At 34.2% G+C, this 17,560-nt stretch overlaps 1 protein-coding gene across 1 annotated transcript; it reads right to left on the reverse strand.

Annotated features, from left to right (window-relative positions):
• Window positions 1–1,760: 1,760 nt before the first annotated feature.
• Window positions 1,761–17,556, reverse strand: RMND5A (required for meiotic nuclear division 5 homolog A). The gene is made up of 9 exons (XM_081345547.1): window positions 17,259–17,556; window positions 15,273–15,415; window positions 12,691–12,825; window positions 12,473–12,573; window positions 9,657–9,823; window positions 8,449–8,614; window positions 6,061–6,163; window positions 4,786–4,940; window positions 1,761–3,157 (listed from the first exon to the last, which is right to left on the reverse strand). The coding sequence occupies exons 1-9, from the start codon at window positions 17,398–17,400 to the stop codon at window positions 3,094–3,096; spliced, it is 1,176 nt and encodes a 391-aa protein (XP_081201673.1). The 5' UTR covers window positions 17,401–17,556; the 3' UTR covers window positions 1,761–3,093.
• Between the last annotated feature and the right edge of the window lie 4 nt (window positions 17,557–17,560).

Genomic DNA, 17,560 nt, shown 5'->3' on the forward strand with positions numbered 1-17,560 from the left:
GGAAAATAGCAATTTCAAACTAAATATTGTGGAAGGAACCTATGAAAATAGGTACATATTGAATTAAAAAAACAAAAATCTGATATTTGTATACTCAATTATCTGAAAGAACAAGCCAGAAATGAAAAGCACACACAGAGAACCAGCGTATCAGAACAATTTTCGTATAGAAAGCTCATTTTGCTAACCAACTTCAATAGTTCACATGAAATTGTTTGATACCCAAAATATCAAGACTGTAATGACTTTCAAGTCAGATGCTATCAGTTCCAAGCATCTATTGTTGTTTTCATAGAAATTTTTATTGAGACAATAAAATCAAGCAAAATATATTTAGTAAGCATTTTGTTCTCATTACAGTAACTATGTAACGTAATACATTATTTGTCAGCATAATAAGCCCAGTAGAGCTCTACCTATTGACCATGCCCATTCATGGATTTAAATGTGCACTGTATCTGTTTTGTACCAGCAGGAAGCTATCAAAATGCAGCCTCAGCTCAAGTGTACGGAAAGAGAATAAATGTATTTGCAATATGATAATCTAGCAGTGTTTTTCAACATCAACAAGATGTATGGACATCAACTACCACAATTCCCAACCAACATACTAGCTGTTAAATTACAGAAGTTGAAGTCCACACAAATTGCTGAGATTGAGAAATACTGAGCTAGCACACAACTCACAAACATGTCATAACCATGAAACATGTTTATATGCATTATTTCTATTGTCACTCCCCAAAGAGTCTACCTCTACACTGGTTTCCTCACATCTCAGTCACATCAATGAAGGCCTCAAAGGCAAGATGGGCTGTAGCTTGGATCAAAGTAATTGGGAAATGTTTGCTAAAATAAACTATATCTGTTTATAGTGAGCTGTTTTCAAGAAAAATAAAAGCAAAGCATTTCTAAACCATAAGATTAATGAAAAGGCTCAAATAATTCATATATAACCATGAATTCTAAAAAAGTATAGAACATCATAGTTCATATTTACCCTGCCACTCCATCATACAACTGGTGGAGTAATAACTCCAATCTCTGGATTTAAAAACAGTGCAGCCATCCCTCCCAGAATGAAATGGCTAGGAACTAATACATTCCCCAGTGATCTGAGGAAGGATAGACTTCACTTTCGTTTTGGAGTCCACTAAAATATCAGTCCTTATATTTTGGTATGAAGATATCAATTCTTAAGTATAAGATAGGCAAACTAGCACAGTTTATTAGATTAAAAAAGAAAACAGAATTTTTTGCTAAACATTTACAAAACCCCAATACTCATTGAGATTGATGGCACATATACATGAAATTATTTATGTCTGCAAATATCCTTACATTATAAATGTTCCCCTTGAGTACAGTTGTATTATACTGCTACATTTACAACATTTTCTTACGTCACTGAGACTATATTTGACTCACATATGTGCAGTTCTCTTATTACAATAAAAGCAACTTCACTGAGATTTGAACCTGAACAGAAAACACTTTTTCTTGTTTCTCATTATCTTTATTAAATTTCTATAGAAGCACGTTATAGAAGTAACTCAAGAGTATACAGTGTACAGTTTTACTTCTTTTTTTCTATTTGAACAATAGTGTCAGATTGCATTGGTATATTCTTAGGGACTATGACTAATTATCAGAACATCTAAAACCTTTATGAACATTTTTCTGTGTAATGCGCTGAGCCAGTATATTTAATTATTTTAGTATCCAGCCATAGAAAGATGGAGTCTTGGCAGCAATAAATATCAAGTAGCAATTCTGCTTTATTGTAAGACAGTGCATTGAATGCACCCATGACATTTGCTATAACACGCATCAAATTTATAAGCATATATTCACTTTGGATATTATTTATAGTACAAATGCATAATCCTTTAGCTATCCTAGCTTTTCCCAGAGAATCCAGGCCACTGCAAATTGGCAAGACTTTGGATATTAGAATCTACTAATGTTTCTTCTTCCTGACTATGATACTCAAAGATTCTCCAGGTAGGGAGAATGGTGATCAAATCCAGTCTCTGTCACCAGTATAATAAATTTAAGAATAAAATGATATTACCATGATATTAAAGGGAACATGGTCACTGGCACAATGCTCTTAACAACAGAGGACATATTTCATCCAATCCTGGGATGAAAAGACTAGTGAAACACTTTCTATTCCCCTTTTCAACAATGAACGTTAGCAACAGTGCATTTGGTTCTGATAACTTTATAAATAATGTAACAATCATGTCCAGTAAACTGTACACCAACAAGACACTGATCTTGAAATCAAACCTTAAATTATCAGTATAACTAAAAAAAAACCTGAAGAACAAGTATTACCTGGAAAAACTTTCCATTCCAGAGCTCTGGGGTATTGAATACTCTCAGCTACCCAAAGAACTCTTGGTTATGAAAAAAAATGAATTCATAAGTGCAGGAAACCTTATTCATTTGCTATTTTTCTAAATCTGAATTGATTGTAAATCTGTTATGTTTATGTAAATACTGTGCAATTTATATATAAGCACATTTAGGTTGAAGTCAGGTGGAATTTAAAAGCTGGGGAAAATATTCCAACAGGAGAAAAAAAAAACCTCTGAACATGTCAGAGTTCTGACTTGGAAAAATAACAAGAGAAATACAAATGTATCCGCTATTCAATTTTTAAACTTTTTTTCCTGAAATCCTCTTAATTATTTACATGCTAATGAAAAAAAATTCCTTCACATTCTTTATGGTGACAATAATCAGAATGATAACAGCAGGACAAATATTAGAATTATATCATGACTGGTATCTACTTTATAAAGCAAAGTCACCATAGAATTAAGTACAAAAAAAATCTGCATTGAATGACTGCTGGTGTAGTATCTTGATCAGATATCGTGACCAAGCTTACAGTAAAAGCCCTATAACAGATATTACATCTGGAGCTTTTCCATACTGTACATCTGCAATAAATGTTGGCAAAAATTTCTGGAGCATCAGACTTATATAAAACACAAGAATTCTCCTTCGTATGTACAGCATAAAATGGAACATTTGCCTGTTTTAGTGTTCCAGATCACACACATATAATAATTTGTGTCCTCAGAAGAATATCTGTTTGGCATCCCCAGGGCTCTGCTCCATAGGACAATAAGGACATTTTAATCTAAGAATAAAGAAAATATTAAAGTTAGCCACAAAATGGCATGTAGATAGCCACATTTGAAGATAACACATTTAAATAACTAATATTTGACATTACCTATCTCACTTCAACATTTGGTTTGTGATTCAACAATATTGAAACAAAAAAGTCAAAGAACAACTAGAGGCCAAGATTTACAATAAAAAATCTAGGTTAAAATTGAGAAAGAAGAAAACCACCAAATACAACTCCTACCATGCCTATGTAAGAGATTTTAAGTAGATCTCTTTAAGTAGATGGAAAATCTTTTACCCAAACCAAAAATGAGGTAGGATGATGAATTAAGGATTGTAAAAATGACAGTGTGAGACTTTGAGAAGTATATAGAGACATCTTCTGGCCAAAAGCAGCACTAAATTTTTGATTTGAATCAACTGTCAGGATCATGTAAGACCTATTGGTACAACATCTTTATTAAATACATTTTCTGGACCATTTCAAATACCAGCTATCACTTTTAGCACATTCTAAAAGACTTTTAAACTTTTGGCTCCTGATTTTTTTTTTTGAGGGAAGACTTATTCTCCCTTTAAATCAGTTTCATGATACTACTAGTCCAAACTATTATAAATGACGAAGACTAAGTCACTCTCAAGTCCTCTGAAAAAACAATAATGCACTAGAAATTATCAAAGTAATTTAAAAATGCTTTTGCTTTCATTTCTTGCTGCAGTAATGAGAAAGGCATTTAACCCATTATGTGAAAGATAAAATAAGATAAAAGATAAAAAAGGTGAAATTTTTATATTGGGTTGCCTTAGAGCTTAAAACATCATGTTCACTGTTATATTACAGAATGTATCTACCCTAAACCATTCCAGACTTATCAGTCAATATATTGTAGATCATACTAGGCTCAATGGGCATATGATCCGATTCCTTAAAGGGGAATATACTTTTTCAAAAATCTCAACTTAAAAAAAATGAACACTTCAGCTACCTTTTCTGCACTACAACACAAAAGAAGATAGAGAGACTAAAAAAGAAAGAGGAGTCCAAAGAAGACCCTCCATTTCTTTCTTCATTGAGCACTGTTGCTATTCTATCCTTGTTATCAAGCCAATTATTTAGTAAAGAGCACGTAGATGACTGAATCCCTCCAAGAAGTAAAAGAAAATGACTAAATTTACTGCTTCTTTGCACTCTGAGAATGTGCTACAAGCAATTCCACTTCTGGTTAGAAGCCACGGTTTGTTCTGTGTCAAACACTCTCCCTACATCTAAAGACAGAAATCATAATTCACTTGAATACCTTGCACTCTATTTCATTTCACTGGGAACATATTTCCAGCTAGAAATATTTCAGATGTTGAAATGTTAGCTGTAGAATATCAGATGCTATAATTAATACAAAGGAGGAAACCAGTTTGGGGAAGATTGATTTAAAATATCAGATGTTTACAGAACACTAGGCATGTTCCTATAAAATTAAATAGCAACTCAATTTATGGACATGCTGCTATAATAGATGGTTTCAAAAGATTTCTTACTTTTTGTCTTCTTGCCAATATTTATTATAATTCACACTCATTTCCAAATATATGTTAAAAATTAATTCAATTTTCTCTGTGAATTAAATTTTGACTTACTTGCTGCCATTAAACATTTTATTCAGAGCATCTCTTGATATAATATGACCACAAACCAGCTTCATGGGTGGGTTATTATCTGTTGTTTGTTGACGAAGGATGGGGCAAGCAAATATTGAATGATACCAGCACTTTTTGCCAAGGTCCACTTCAATCTGTATAAAACAAAGATGCAGTCACTAACCGTTTCAGATCAATGATTTATATCATATCCCTCCAGACATATTGATTGGAAAGGATAATTGATTGGAAAGGATCATAAGTGATTGGAAATGCCTCAATTACTTTCCACTTCCCATAGGTTTTCAAGGCAATTCATAGGAAAGTTAAAAGCCTTGTGATGATGGACATGGATAGCATCCCTTGTTTTCTCCTTGCTACGAAATGGCATTTTCCAAGTAATGTAGAGCAATGATACATGTGTGACTGCTTGAAAAAGCAATGACTATATTGATTTTCTCTTCCCAAGATTAACATAAGGAAAGATTCTTCGACTTTTTATCACCTCACTTCTATAACCCAACACCTCAATAGACAATGGCTGTAAACAGAGACTACCATGCCATACTATAATTTAGCAGTTGAAGCAACTGCACCTGTCTACTTGGTTTACCTGGATTCCTCTTTCTGTCTTTCCTCTATCATTTAAAATCATCAAAAATTTAAACTATTGCTTTCAATTAGGATGATGTCAATGCCACCAGCAGGCTGGTGTACATTTGTGTGTACATATGCACCTTAGAGTTGGACTTGATTCCTGATGATTACATCAGAAATCCAAATCTTTTTTATTGGCAACATAGTTGGTTTGCCTTTCCTTCTTCCCAGAACTGAGAGAAAGTGATTGGTTCAAAGCCACCCAACCGGTTTCATGTTTTAATGTAGGACTAGAACTCACACCCTCCTTATTCTAGTCTGGTGTCTTTAACTACTACACTAAACTGGCATTCACAAGACATATTAATAGTGCTAAATAATAAAACAAAATCTAGACAAAACACTAAAACAAAACAAAATGTCTTCATTTAATATCTATAAAACAAATATCAATTTGTGAGCTATAAAACATTTAATTCTTAATCACTGAACTTTTTAAATAAGTAATTTACAAATAAATATGACTGATTAAGATGCCTTTTGAACGTGTTCCAGCAATTCAAGTTAATTCAAGTTACAATATGATTTGTGCAAAACTCTAATCCAAATATTTACATTATGGAAATAATTCCTATTCCAGGGAAGAAATTACCTATTGGGATACAAAAAATTACTCACTGGTAATTCATCTTTCTGATTCCAAACACCAGTGCACTGTCTTTGTTCTATCACAGCTTTTATATTAATTAGAGCTGGCAATGCTACACAACCTGCTGAAAAGCTGAAGAAAGCAAAATATCACCTTAAAGTTTACTATTATGAAACTTCCCTTGCAATAGTACATTTACTAAGCATTCTGTTTACCCAAAAGAAAAATCCCCCCCCCCAACTATTAGCCATGAATTGGATGTGCTGAGAAAGATGTTGGCACAATGAATGGAAAAATAAACTATGCAGACCTTAAGTGTTGAGGAGTCTGAATGAGTTTGAGAATGAGCTAAGGATCAGCAGTTGCTTGAAAGGGGTGGTTAGCAGGATGAATGTAATGCATTTTTGTTTTATTTTTCTTTCTTTTCTGTACAGGTATTTCTTTCTTTTACCTCAGTTCCATTCAGTTTGCCTCCCCTCCTTTTCCTTCTTCTCCTATTAGGGCAACTATTCTTTCCTTTTAACTTTTTTCCAAACTTGGTTTTTTTAAAAATTTCTATAAAAGGAGGGAAGGGAATCTGTGCTTATGTATTTGTGAGTACAATGAGAAAAAACAGTCTGTGTGAGAGGCAATGGTTGATATGAAATGGTTGTGGTTCAATGAATTTTATAACTGCTGTATCTTAGTTTATAGGCAAGTAATTTTAATTCTACTATTGTTGTTGTTTTATTATCATCTCTATTTGACCCCTTCCCTACTTCAGTAGCGGTGAGCACTGATAAGTATTAAAAGAAATATATGATATGCATGTATTTATTGCTTGGGGGAAGATAATCTTCAGGTTTACTTTCATGTGGATTTGGCAAGCCCGACAATAACCTTGGTGGGGCGGTGGGCTAATGCCTCCCTAAGTAACACCAGCTGCCTGCAATTAGTGCAGGTTCGCATCCCACCAGGCTCAAGGTTGACTCAGCCTTCCATCCTTCCCAGGTAGGTAAAATGAGGACCCAGATTGTTGGGGGCAATAAACTGACTTTGTAATATGCCGCTTGGGGGTGTGTGTGAAAGCCCTAATAAGCAGGCATATACATAGAATGAAGGCTATTGCTAAGCACATTGATCATTGTGCTTTAGATTGTAAGCCGCCCTGAGTCTTCGGAGAAGGGCGGGATATAAATTGGATTAAAAAAAACAACAACAATAGAATAGAACCCTTTAGCAGTACACAGTTGTCTGTACTATTTTTTTTCCAATTTTTTTTTCCTTTTTTGGTGAAAGTAATCCTACATTCACAATAACCTTCTTTTTGAGTAAATATGATAATATATTCTAAATTATATTAAGAATATTATCAGTCTTGCCAAATAACGTAAGACCCTTACTAGAACAAAGATTATTTTTCAGATACTCATTTAAAATAGAATGAAAATAACACCATGCATTCATTACGCTATCTTTTGTGTATAAAGTTACCATTGTAGAACAATATTCAAATATAGTGCAAAATCAATTTTACTTTAAAAGCAGAATGCATCTTATGGAAGTAGCTTTTGAAAATGTATACATTGCTGATCTAAATACTATACAACTTCATTTTCATGATAGGCCAGAATTAAGTCAAAACTAAAAATAAAATAGTAAAGTAAATGTTAGAGTACAACCTAATACATAGTCACAACTTTCTATTCACATTAATAAAATTTGCTTAAAGCACACCATACAATTCTTCTCTAGGATGGGACAGGAGGGTATCAAAACAACACTTGATGGCAACATTACCCAACTCTTTAATTCTTTCAGTTTCACAAAATGCAGCCTGTTTATGAAATCTCACAAATCCAAGCAAAAGGTAGTCTTTTCCGGGGAGTTCCACAAACAGCTTGCAACTATTGCAAACCATAAACAGTTCTCTGAAGCAGGTCAGGCAAAAAAGCAACCACTTGATTAAGATTGATTTTTAAAAAAAATACATATATCAGCTTATTTCACAATTTTTGTTAACCCAGCAATTAACTCTTAGAAAGCCACATATTCTATATTGTTTGAAATGGTGAGGTTAATTAGAATAAAATAAACTTCGAAAGATTGTCACAGCATCCACATAGCATGTAATATTTTTTCAGATTCTATCAAAAATACATTTGTTTACAAGCTTTCATTCTGACATGGAATTATCTTTATTTGAAGATAAGGCTAATCCTACCTTTTATTCAATTTAGAAAGGGCTCAAAATAGATATTTTTTAGTCAGGACTTTTAAGACTTTAATACTGTTTATGCTAATTTGTAGTTTTAACTAGAGAGTTGGATTTTATTTTTTGTAATAAATTTGGAGTTGGGTTTCATAGAGTTTTGTTAAAAAGGGAAATAGGTAAATAATTCAACTTGAAAATGCATGTAACGTGAAAGAAGCCATACCTAACGCTAAGAGGTGATTCAATTGAGAGTCCCAATAATGCACAAGCATCCCTTGTAAAAATGTCACAGATATCTGCCCACTGATTTGCATCTAGTAAATGGACATATGGAGAATTTTCAATTCCTTGCCTCAGGTATACTAGACTTCCCATCAAAATTTGAATATCTGCAAAAGGTTAAAAAAATGTAATTTAATTATGTTATAATGGACAGATACTATTATATTTCTTTATTCTAAAAACTAATATATATTGAACACATAAAAATTGACAATTCACTAGCAATATCTCATTATTTGACTCTTTCAATTATTGATAATTTTTGGAGATGTATTCTTTTTCATTTTGCACTCAAAATTCTTAAGTTTTTTTTTTAATCTCCCCTATATGGCACTCTAGAAAGAAAAACAGAAGTGTGCTTTTATGTAGCTTAATTATGCCTATAATTATAATTTGTACCTTTACAACTCCCTAGCTAGCCCAAATAAAATGTTATTAGACGCTGTTTTCTCTTATACCTGTACCAGACATTGGGCAGACAATGGGAACATTTCATGAATGTTTTTTTAACACCATTATTTTTCAGACTGATGTTCGGATGCACAATCTGAAAGTGAATAAATGCAACAAAATTTCTCAAAGACAGGATCTGGGTTGTTCAGAAATGCTGGCCACAGAAATATTTAGTTACATAAAAAACAGTCACTTTAAAAACTGGCAGTTCTATTTAGTGATATATATGAACAGTTGTTTAATTTTTAAATGAATCTAAGTGATGCACAAATGTGGTTTTGCATTTGTTTCATCAAGAGCAGCCCTCTATTTTGCTGATAAACAAAATATTTTCAAGATGGACAGGAATCAAAAAACAGTATTATAATTTGATAGTGAGAAAAGATTTATTCCAAAAAGAAAATGAATGGGCCAGTAAAATCTCCACTTATTGAACCGTTGGTTGGCTAAACCAGCTTTCAGATTCATAGACCAAAAAAATATCCTTGAGAGAAACCATGCTAAAAAAAGCTTTCATAATTAGATGTGTTCTGATACAAATTCACTAACATTTGTCAATACACTAATAAATTAAAAACTGTAAACAGGCAACAATACTATTTAGGGCAATAAAATATCTGTAGAGAACTCAATACATACAGCTTTTAACTTGAAATATTGTGTGGTATCTAGCATATAGTATTTCATATTGCTTACCTTTCTGATGATTGAGAGCAAATGGTTGAAAATTTTTTGCATACTGCAGTGCTTCTCTCTGATTTGCAGTTCCACCCATTAATAAACTAATAAAATATAATCTATGCAGCTTAAACTCTAAGGAACTATTCTGTGTCATAAGCATTTCTCTGTTTGAAACAGCCCACCTAAGAAATAATGGGATAATTAATTTTAAGAAAAGAAAAACAGGAAAATTAGTAATTAGGATAATGGTTTACCTATTTGACATTTGCCTGAGGTCACTAAAACTAAAATATTATTTACTATGTATCTTATATCACCAGTATACCTCCAGCAAGCCACCCAGTAGAATAATACTGCTTTCTAAAAATGTAGGTATCTTGGATTTAGACTATAAAATGAAATTTCAAAATTAATGTCCAATATTTTGCAATGCAAGTTGCAATTCAAAAGGACTTCATTGAAACTGTGATGTAACAGTTTTTGGTAGCTGCCATCCAGTTAGAGCCTGGTCAGAGTTTCAGAGAAATGTCTTTGTTTTGTAAATAACTACTTGCTTACAGTCCTTTGCCAAACATGAAAGGCCTCTAGGAAACCAGATAAGAGATATTTTATTAACAGCATGAAGCTGACATTTTCCTCACTGGGTCATAATGTGCCAAGATGACCTCCACACGAGGAGCAAAGGAGTTGAACAAATAGCTGCTTTATCTGCAAGGCTGTTAAAATAACTTTTTCACATTAATACTACGCAATAACCAACTATTAGTATCTTGTATAGATAATGTATATTAAGTAAACATTAAGCTTCTACAGCGGACTTCCATAAAACACCCTGTTATTTGGAACAATGCTTAAATGCAGGAGTCCTGCAGGATCATTCCAATACAGATTTGGAATGCAAATCATATTCAGAGACCTTAATTTCTATTCATCTCTGTTGTCCTAATTTCACTATAACCTTGCTCATCAATTCCAAAACTCTAATTAAAACAAGGATCAGTTCAGGTTAAATGGAGGGTGCTGAAGTTATCCTGGATATTTTCTAACAGGAGTCTTGAGGATATCAAAATGAAAGTTTCTTTTCCACGCATATTGAAACCTCTCTCTGGGAAAGTCTGGAGAATATATTAAAAAGAAGTTTGAAGATCAGGGAATTGTTTCATCTTGTCTCTATGGAAGAATTGTACTGGTAATTGAGAAGCAGAATGACTAGTGCAACTCTTTCTCCAAGGCTGAGAGGAACATGAATTCCTCTGCCTATACCAATTATTAATTTCTAAACAACAGTTGCATAATTCTTGCCATTCCAGAGCAGAAGAGTTAAGAAATCCTTGGAATCCTTAGTTAGAAATGAGCTGGAGTTGGAAAAACTGACAGTAGCATAGAACACTATAGGAATACTACCTACAAGGGCTCCAAATGTATTTCTAATAATATCAAACAAAGAGAGAAGGAAGCTGAATACCTTTCATGTTTTCCTACACATCTGCTCATGTGTAATTTTCTTGACTCTCTCAGGCACATGAAATGGCAGCTAGACGGAGATGCTAAATAACTACTACATCATAAGGAATGTCAGAATGTTTTCTTGGGAAATAGTTATCTATGAAGTAAAGGCATTTACAGGTAGTCCTCAACTTACAACAGTTCATTTAGTTGTTCAGAAATATAATGGCACTGAAAAAGGTGACTTATGACCGTTTTTCACAGTTATGTCCTTTCTAGCATCCCCATGATTATGTGATCAACATTGAGATTCTTGGCAACGGGTTCATATTTATGACCACTGCTGCATTCCAAGATCATGTGATCATCTTTTGTGACCTTCTGACAAGCAAAGTCAATAGGGAAGCCAGATACACTTAACAACCGGATTAGTAACTTATCAACTGCATAAAATGGGGCAAAATGCACTTAACAAATGTCTCACTTAACAACAGAAATGTTGGGTTCAATTGTGGCCGTAAGTCAAGGACTACCTATACTGCCAAAGCAGAGAAAAAATTTGGGGAAAAAAGACAAAAACACATCTCTTGTCGTGTGTGTGTGTGTGTGTGTGTGTGTGTGTGTGTGTGTGTGTGTGTGTATCCCAACCATACAAAAAGTAATTCGGAATGGCACAATTGATAACTTAGGGAACAAGGTGAAAAGTAATAATTTGCAATAAAGAGTGGCCTAGTATCAAGCTTCCATGAGGACCAACATTTTTAGAAATTTAACAGCAGATGTAACTGCCTTAATAACTTTCTAGAGACCTTCATTTATACAGGTAGGCCTTGGCTAATGTTGGTAATTAAGACCAGAACTTTCATTGCTAAGCAATGAAAAATATATCATGGAATTGCTTGCTCAGTAACCTGGCAATCCTGACACTCCCTGTTGCTGTTGTTAAGCACGGATCATGGGTCATTATGCGAGGATCTCCTCGTGATTTTCCACTGGCTTCCACCAAGCAAAGACAATGGGCAAATACAGAAACCATGTATGGCACTGGGAATACCAAAAGAGCACAACCTCGAAGGGCATTCTGTTATTTTATCTTTAGTTAGTCAGTTCTCAGTTGCAGGCCTCAGCTTATTATTGCATGAGTGTACTGTACTATTTGGCAGTACTGATTACTTACTCAGAAAATGCAATTTTCTATTGAAGAAAGACAGCTGCTGCTTCTTATTAGAATTATCCAAGCTGTCTTTCAGTTGAGGCAGGACAGATGAGACTTTGTACACATTTATTTAACTCTAAATCCCAACATATACAAATTTATTAAAGGAAAGGGTTTCAGTATCTCTTAGATTTTATCTAAAGATTTTCCAAACAGCTGAATAACTCACTCCAATGCAGGTCTCAAAACTCTAACTTTAAGTGCTTCCAATATTCGGTTCAGCTCCACAAATGGTTGCTTTTGACTTTGGTCTATAGAAAGTCCCGACTCCTGAAAAAAAAAGTTATAGCCCATATCTATTAATTAACAGAGTATTTTTCACATTAATATTCTCTATGATTATTAGATAAACAATTTATTTTGCCTCCACATTCTGGCTACAATTACCTGACAAAGCTCCTCAGCTACATCTAACATTCCTTGTCGGAAAAAGTGTTCAACCATAACTTCGTTCAGAATCCGCTGACTATCCGCCTGCCAACATCCATCTATTCCAACACTACTAATGTCAGAGTCAAAATTCTGTGAAGTAAAAAAGGATAATTAAGTCTAGAAGAAACATTTTTTCTGATTTTATTCAGATGCTAATATTAGCACTTTTAAACTATTTAATCCATTACTAAACTGCTGCATCTTCTATATTCAAACCATATTTTAAAACTGCAGATAGACTGATAATTCCAAACTCATTTTCCCTATCCCCATAAATAAAATGTTGAAGAACTCCTATATTTACATTTAATTTATGTAAGGCATTGTGGAAGAAGATGAACACTGCAGTGTAGAGATACTAGTTTTCATCATGGGATACAACTGGACTCACTTCCAAAAACCTTCCATTTTCTCTCCTATATAAAAATGCTTTTTGTATCCTTGTACTTTTTTTACTTAACCTTGTAAGAAAATATTAGTGCTTTTTATCTCATAGAATCTGTCTGATCTGATCTTAGAATGAATTTCTACCACTCTTTGACTTAGAAAGATCACAAATGAGATTATATTATTCAGTTGCTGTGCCCCCAACACATTATGGATCCAATAGTTTCAGTGATGACTTGAAGAGTTTCCCAAAACTGTAAATTCATCAAAATAAATCCTTGTTGGCCATAGGCAATGCAATGCAAGCTGGGCTCTTGATGAAATTACTTCCAAAACAGCCCTGTTGACTGATCCCAAAGATGACCTTGATTTACTCAGGAAATCCAGGAGATAAAGTATCAGAATAAACATATAAAGTAACAATGGCAGTAAGAGAGGCAAAACATCATTAGTTATTGTATTAGTTAGTATAGTTATTGTATTTACTGTATTAATAAGTGTGGTTGCACCTTGCTTAGGGTTGCCAATTCCATTGTGAGGGTGAACCAATATGGAGAGCACCAGCCCAGCTACTGCATCCATGTTCAAATATCACACTAAGCCTAATAATCATTACCATAACGAGCATGAATCATAATAGATCTGTGCATAATCTCCCCTCTTCAATTTGCGGTTAAAATTAGTTAAATTTTGTTATATTATGACAGTATTAAATAAAAAAACTAAACTATTTGAAGGATTCAAATAGGGGCAGAGGTTATGTGAGCTGTAGCTGACATGGTAATTTTAATATTATTGGTTTCAATCACACCCTAAAATATAAAAATTAAATTTTTGGAAGGGAAATGGATATTTACACAATTTTATCAAAAAGAATCTAACCACTCAATCTACTACAGCACAACCAATGCAAGATGTGGAAAGATAACACTGCCATACATCAAAAACATTTCAGAAATAATCTACTACAACTACATGGCATCAACCTTGCACACAAACCAACTAAAGCAATCCAGAAATCTTAAGTAAACCAAAAGACCAGTAGCATCAAAAGAAAAAAAACAGGAATCCTTTATACCATACAGTGTAAGGACTGTAACAGCCACCATGTAAGACAAACAGGTGGAAGACCAGCATCCATGAACATCAACTAGCAGTCAGAAAATATGATGAAAACTTTTTAATTGCATAACACATGGACAGACTTCCACTATAGTTTCAATTGTGAAACTGAGCATCCAAGATCAAGCTAAGTTCAAAAATATTAGAGAATTCCTAGAAGCCTGGCATTCAGACCAATCAGCCATCAACAGGCATATAGAGATAAACAATATCTAGATACCATTCAAAAGGGACAATCAAAAAGCTAAAAGACCTTCTTGCCAGTAGTCAACACCAAAATAAGCAGAATTTAACCCCAAGATTAATACTAAACCAACAATCAAACAATGAAGGAACTATCAAATAAAGACAATCAACAATGAACAAAATTTAACCCAGGAACCACCAGGAACATTCCCACCAACACTAACAGGCAAGCCACTTTCATATAAACAGAGAACAAACCCCACTCCCTCTAACACTGATGTCACTTCATCGGGTAATGAAACATCTGCAAGAAAATAATCAAGCTCAGAGAGCATAAAGGGCCTCACAATTCATCCTGAGCTACAAATATCCTATGTTCTTCATCACTGCTTCTTCTATGGAGACACCTGAACCAGATTCATACTACATTTGATTAGTACATGTTCCGATAGCCCAGACTTGGCCTACACCCAGATGCTGCTCATAGACAAAATACCCCTGGTTACAGAACATATACCTAGGTTTTGTGCAGCAGCACAAAAGACCTGTTGAACCCTGATGGGTCAGTATCTTGAAATGCATTTTTGTAAATTTAGATATTTAGATATTACTTGTGGATATTACTAGCATGATACTTTTATTTGTTGTAATTTTACACATTATCTTTAATATTAGTATTCATATAATTTTATATAGGCTATATTCTAGATCTCATTTATAGATATTAGGTTGTTTTAAAAATATATTAATTCTGTCTTAAATTTTATTTTATTATCTGTACTGGTGTAGGGCTGCAATAAATTAAATTGAATTGAAATTGATGCTTAAAATACTATTAATACCTTGTCAATTGCTTTCCCAACACGAGAAACACTACTGTGGATATCCTTATGATCCGAAGCCAATTTCTGAACTGTGTCCTTTATTCGTTTACAACATTGGGTCATAACAAGTGATATTGTACCTGATATATCTTCATCTGGATCTAAATGGAAGAGAGAAAAATTAAAAATTAATTGCATTATGAGAACAATATCAAAAGCCCAGGCTTCATACTTTAATTTCAAAGACCTATACAATAGAACAATAGATTACAGAATACGAATACAAAGACATATTGCTATAGTTAACATCTGAAACTTACAAATAAAGTTATTACAGATAAAAAATCAGGTCAAACCTATAATCTGAGATTAAATGTACTGTATTTAATACATAATAAGCATATTAGCCATTAAAACTACAAATTACAGTATTTGAAAATTCAGTTCTTCAAAAAATAGCCATGTCACAGCTTTCTATGTAAAAACACAACTATGTTGAGACTCTATTCAACATCTTAGTTTTAAGAAAAAAAACAAGCTGGTTTAAGCAGACCTCACTTTTCCTAAATTCACTTCAAATCATTAATCAGAGTTAACAACTAGACTGGGGTGCTGTGGATCAATCCTTCAAATCACTATAATATCATCAACAGAGACATTTTTTTCTAAGAGTTAACCATCTGCAGTTTTGGTTTAGCTTGTCAGTTCAATAACTTTAAATACATAAGGCATCTGTTTTGGCCAGAAAGTATTCAACACTTTACCCCAGTGCTTCATATCCACAAATACACAAGTTGGGCTTTTGTTTTCTCCATACTGTCTCTTTAAATGGACCAGTGGCCTAAGGAAAAAGCCTTCTTACAGCTGTTCCAAATGTATCCTAATCAAGAGATTTATGGAATAGGCCTGGTAATTAGTAACTAGGTGCTCCTGAGCCCAATCCTGCTAGTGAGAAATAGCAAGTAACCCTCTACAGCAGATAGTATAAAGGCCATACACAATCACACCCTTGAAGGACTAATGAAGTCTACTATTTATTAATCAACAATTTTAAGAATGTACAAATGCTGACTCCACTACCACCTACCTCTCTCAAAATGGCCTTTCAAGAAAATTTGTGTAGGGATGTTGAAATTGTCAGAAGAGATATATATGAATCATATCCTGCCCAATTAATTCTACATCAGTCATATATATTTTTGAGGATTTGTTCCTGCTTTTTTGGGGTGGGGAGAAATGGAAGATACAACTGTATTCTTTTACTATTAAATAGTTCTAATCTAACAAATTTCAGACAGTTCTAACCAATGGAAAAGGTCAACACTGGGAGGGGCAGACTTTTTCCTGCAATGGACTTCAAACAGGAATCTTATATAAAATTAAAGCCAACTATAAAGAAGTATAACTAAAGCAAAACAGGGTTTATCTTTATATGCATGTTCTGAGAATGAACCTGATCAAACCAAATGATGATAAATAAAAAATGAACAGAATTGTTACACTGAAAGCACGGCAGGTCACATGACTAAAAGCAAATTTAAAGAGATGACACATTTATAAAGCTTGAGAAGAAGAGGAAATACAATACATACAAGACGACTGGGATACAACAATTAAAACAGCCACAGCAAGACTTGTATAGGGATTTACTATCTTGCCTAATTAGCCCTGAACCTATTTCTTTACAGCACTCCCCGTAAAGAAAATTCTGAAACATTGGTGAGGGTTTCTCTTTTGTCCAAAAGCTTTTTCAAAGAGTACCTCTAATAATGTATAACTCCCCCCCCCATATCTTATGAATATTTTATATATGGTATAGACACATTCATTAAAAAGCTGGGGTTAGTTACAATGCCCTGTTGAGCACAGGCTGGTGTGCGATTTGTGAAACAGCCGACTTTTTAAAGCAAGCTTCACCGTCTGAATTTTTACCCGGACAGAGAGGAATTCTCAGGAGGAACAGCAACTCAGAACGCTAGTTTTGAGAAGAAAGGGAGCACGTACTTTCGCTCTGGAGGATCTCGCGGCGCAGCCCTGCCACGTACTGGATTAGCTCCTCCAAACTCCGCTCGCATAGCTGCCCGTAGCCCGAGAACTTCTGAAGCACCTTCTCTAGCTCGCGCTCCACCGTCACGCATTGGTCCATTGTCTTTCCCTCCGGTGCCCTCTTGTCCTCCCGCCGACCAAGCAAGACCGTATGGCTCGGCCGGAGGACACTCAACGGAGGACCTCCGCGAAAGAGAACGAAGGAGCAAAACGAAGCAGGTCGGCAAGTTGTTGTTTTTGCAGGCAGCACGGAGGACAGC

The sequence above is a fragment of the Vipera berus genome (assembly GCF_964194415.1).
Source record: "Vipera berus genome assembly, chromosome: Z".
Lineage (NCBI taxonomy): Eukaryota > Metazoa > Chordata > Lepidosauria > Squamata > Viperidae > Vipera > Vipera berus.